Here is a 4,061-nt window from a genome sequence, read left to right as displayed (position 1 = left end):
GTCTAAGGCTGTAACTATATCCGGTTGTGCATGGTCCTTTTGGGTTGCCTTCACCATAGCAACTTGATAGGATGATTTATTAAGAGAGAATAAATATTATTAATATATTATGAGAATAATATAATGAATAATATATTTGTTATTTGATTAATATAAGTCATAGAATTAATTAGAATTAATTTGGTGACTTAAAGAGATTAATTAAATAAAGGGGTATAAACTGTCAATTGTTTGATAGTTAAGCTTTAGACTGTAAATCCATTTGGATATACTATGGACGAATTCTAAGAGGATTAGGATAGCTAAAATCGTCCATTAGAGTTATCTAGGAATGGATTTGGATAGCCTTAAGAGAAGATTATCTGATAGGGACTTATCTGTAATCCTTAAGGAGTCTACAAGTATAAATAGACCCCATGGCTGATGGAATTCGACACTTGACCTAAAGTAAGGAACCTCTGGTCGAAATTCCTCCCCTCTCCTCTCTCCCAAATCATCCTCCTTGCTTTGGTGTTTGTAAGCCATTAGAGGAGTGACATTTGTGACTCTAGAAGCTCCAAGACCTCAAGATCAACAAGGAACTCAAAGGTATGATTCTAGATCTGTTTCAATGTTCTTGTTTAACCTAATTAGTAATTAGAAGTCTTGGATTCAAAGCATGTTTATTAGAAAGCCTAGATCCAAGCATTAGGGTTTTGCATGCGCACATAGGAAAGTTCTTATGGCTAAAACCCATCAATACCTTCTCACTGTAAAATGCCACGGGCTTCCCATTTTGACTTAGAACGGCTCCAATCCCTGTTTTTGAAGCGTCAGTATTAGGCCTGTCGAAAAAACCCAAAACCCGTTCTACCCACCCGACCCGTTTCGAATTTGGGTAGAATGGGTCGGGTCGGACGGGTAATGGGTATGAACATTTGGGTAATAGGTTAACCCGATAATAATATAGGTTGGGTTTTAGGTATTAATATTTATTTTCGGGTATACCCGAATACCTGAATTCGTTTTTTAAGTAATACCAAATATATAATGCAGTCACATATGCACGCTTCAAATAAAACAAAACCCTTCGTTTCCTTCTTATGAACGACGACACGACAATCGACGCAAACTTGCAAAGGGAATACGACGTTGAAGCTGAAGTCTTGAACCGTCATCACAATTCTCAGTTTCTCACTATCGCACGGAATGGAATTAAAAAAGTATATAACATATTATAATGATTTGGGTTATTATTATATATGTACTTGTTAATTGTATGAAGTATTTTCCTACCCGATTCTTTATTAAATCAACCAACATGTAAAAATAAAAAAAAATTATCAATAAGTGTCATTTAAGAAATTTTCGGGTATACCCGATAATTACCCGACCCGACCTCAAACCCGAATACCCAAAACCCGAAAACCCGAATTACAATATAGGTCGGGTATCGGGTATTATTTTCTTAAGGAAATACCCGTTCTACCCGAAACCCAAAAATTTTGCCCGTTCGACACCCCTAGTCAGTATGTAGTTCGAAAGGTTGCGAGAAGTCTGGTAGTACTAATATTGGTGCAGTGGTGAGTTTTTCTTTGATTGTTGTGAACGCCTTCTCTGCTTCGTTGGACCAAATAAATGTCGTATGTTTCATGCAATCAGTAATGGGGGCCATGATCCTGCTGAAGTGCGGTATGAACCTCCTGTAGAAGGATGCGAGACCATGGAAACTTCGTACTTCAGTTATCGATTTCGGACTTGGCCATAATCAGATTGCCTCAACCTTGGTGTCGTCTACCTGTAATCCATCACCTGTGATAACATACCCCAAAAATAGTACCTTAGTTGTCATGAACACACATTTCTTTATCGCCACATAGAATCGCTCGCGTCTTAATACGCTCAATACCTCCCTTACATGTTGGAGGTGTGTTTCTTAATCACCATTATAAATCAGGATGTCTTCAAAGTAAACAACAACAAACCTCCCAATAAATGGTCGCAAAAGTTGGTTCATGATACGCATAAAAGTGCTTGGCGCGTTTGATAAACCAAATGACATTACTAGCCCTTCATACAACCCCTCACGTGTTTTGAATGCTAATTTCCACTCGTCCCCTGGCTGCATACGGATTTGATAATACTCGCTTTTCAAGTCCAATCGTGAAAATATTTTAGCACCACTAATCTGGTCCAGCAAGTCATCGAGGTGAGGAATAAGGAAACGATATCGTACGGTGATTTTATTGATTGCACGAATATCTACACACACGCGCCACGAACCATCTTTTTTTGGAGTTAACAATGCCGGTACCACAACAGGACTCATGCTTTACCGTATGTGTCTTTTAGAGAGTAACTCCTCTACTTGACGCCTAAGTTCTTCATGTTCATGAGGACTCATACGATAATGTGGTCGGTAGGGAAGAGCCTCCCCTGGTTCGAGGTCTACATGATGTTGGATGTCACGAAGTGGGGGAAGCTCTTTAGGGAACACGTCCTGAAATTCACTCAATAGTGACTGAACGGAATCAGATGTTAAACATGGCTGGTTCACTTCTTTTCCGAACAGGACATAAACAACACATGTTTCTTTTATCTCTTCATTGAATTGTGTCATAGACAGTAGGTTTGGAATGGTGGTGTTTGTTGTAACCTTTGTAGTTGGTCTGGATGGAACGAAATTAATCTTGACTCCTTCAAACATGAAACTATATGAATTAGCTCGACCATCATGGTTTACTTTCCTGTCAAACTGCCATGGTCGACCAAGCAATAGATGACACGCATCCATGTTGACAACATCACACCAGACCTCATCACGATATTTAGCACCAATAGAAAAAGGAACCAATGCGCGTTTTGAAATTGTTACCTCGCCACCATGTTTGAGCCATGCTAGTTTGTAAGGTTTCGGGTGTCGTTCCGTACGGATGTTTAACTTTTGAATTTCTTCTTCGGACACAATATTCTCACAACTACCAGAATCGATAACAAAGCGACACACCTTGCCTAGGATGGTGCATGTCGATTGGAATATGTTACTCCTCAACCAATCGTCTTCAGACGCCACAGGGTCAGACACGATCTTCACACAACTAGGGCGAACCCTTCATCACCTTCAACTATTTCTTGCTCGTAATCAGTCTCATCGTATATGGGAGGGTTCTGATCCCCTGCTTCCATTCCGTCTTCATCTGCAAACATGACTCTCTTCCCGTTCTTTTTACAATCAGCTTGTCGGTGACCGTGGTCGCCACACGAAAAACATTTTAGATTATTGGTAGTTGTTTCCCTTGAGTAGGTAGGAATGGTTGGTCTTTTCTATAGGGCCGGATTTGTACGTGAAGTGTTGGCTCCTGTTGGTGTCGGTCCCACGTTGCTGAATGGGTTCGTGAATTGATTCGTTGTGCTCCGCCGGAATTGTCTTTCAACCGTGAGTGCTCTCTGATGGGCTGCTGAAATAGACACGTGATCAAACATGTTCACTACCTCTTGTATTTGGAGTTTCAGCCCGTCAACATACCTTGCCGCCAACTGGTCTTCGGTTTCTTGAATCTCGTTTCTTGCTAACAACTGGTAAAAATCGGTAGTGTACTCATCCACTGTGCGTAGTCCTTGTTTTAGGTTTTGTAGTCGTTGGTAATTATACGGTAGGAACATTTCACAGAGGTGTTTCTTCATCTTCTCTCATGTGTTAATCTTTTCTTTTCCCATGTGATGTCGTGTGAGCTTTAGTTGTTTCCACCATGCTGTTGCACGACCCCGTAATCTGGTGGCGATCAATGAAACCCGCCTCTCGCTGGGAACACCTCGGAATTCCAGAATTTCATCAGTTGTTGCAAGCCAATCGAGGAAGTCTTCCGCCTGAAGGTTTCCATGAAACTCTGGAATGTCTGTTTTAAGTCCATATTCTCATCGCCTGTCATCTCTTCTATCATTATGCCATGGTGTACGCCTGTGCGGTGGTCTAGCATCGAATTCCTCACCCTCATCTTCTGTTGAATTAAGGACGGAACCCCTCGAACGCCGCCTTGGTTCCCTCTCGTCCAAGAGGGCAGTCATCCTCTCTATTAATTGAT

General features: G+C 41.1%; 1 protein-coding gene across 1 annotated transcript; it reads right to left on the bottom strand.

Annotated features, from left to right (window-relative positions):
- Positions 1–2,311: 2,311 nt before the first annotated feature.
- Positions 2,312–3,186, bottom strand: LOC145051179 (uncharacterized). Its single transcript, XM_078999300.1, has 2 exons — positions 3,089–3,186; positions 2,312–2,957 (listed from the first exon to the last, which is right to left on the bottom strand). The coding sequence occupies exons 1-2, from the start codon at positions 3,184–3,186 to the stop codon at positions 2,312–2,314; spliced, it is 744 nt and encodes a 247-aa protein (XP_078855426.1).
- Positions 3,187–4,061: the final 875 nt, after the last annotated feature.

This window comes from Lactuca serriola, chromosome 5, assembly GCF_051521515.1.
Source record: "Lactuca serriola cultivar US96UC23 chromosome 5, Lser_US96UC23_V15, whole genome shotgun sequence".
NCBI lineage: Eukaryota > Viridiplantae > Streptophyta > Magnoliopsida > Asterales > Asteraceae > Lactuca > Lactuca serriola.
This window is presented reverse-complemented; position numbering and strand designations above follow the sequence as displayed.

Bases quoted from the DNA above. Each gene is read 5' to 3' on its own strand.
- LOC145051179 (XM_078999300.1), bottom strand. From the start codon at position 3,186: ATGTTTGCAGATGAAGACGGAATGGAAGCAGGGGATCAGAACCCTCCC. The intron at 2,958-3,088 runs GTTCGCCCTAGT...CGATTCTGGTAG, and splicing joins ATAGTTGAAGGTGATGAAGG to TTGTGAGAATATTGTGTCCG.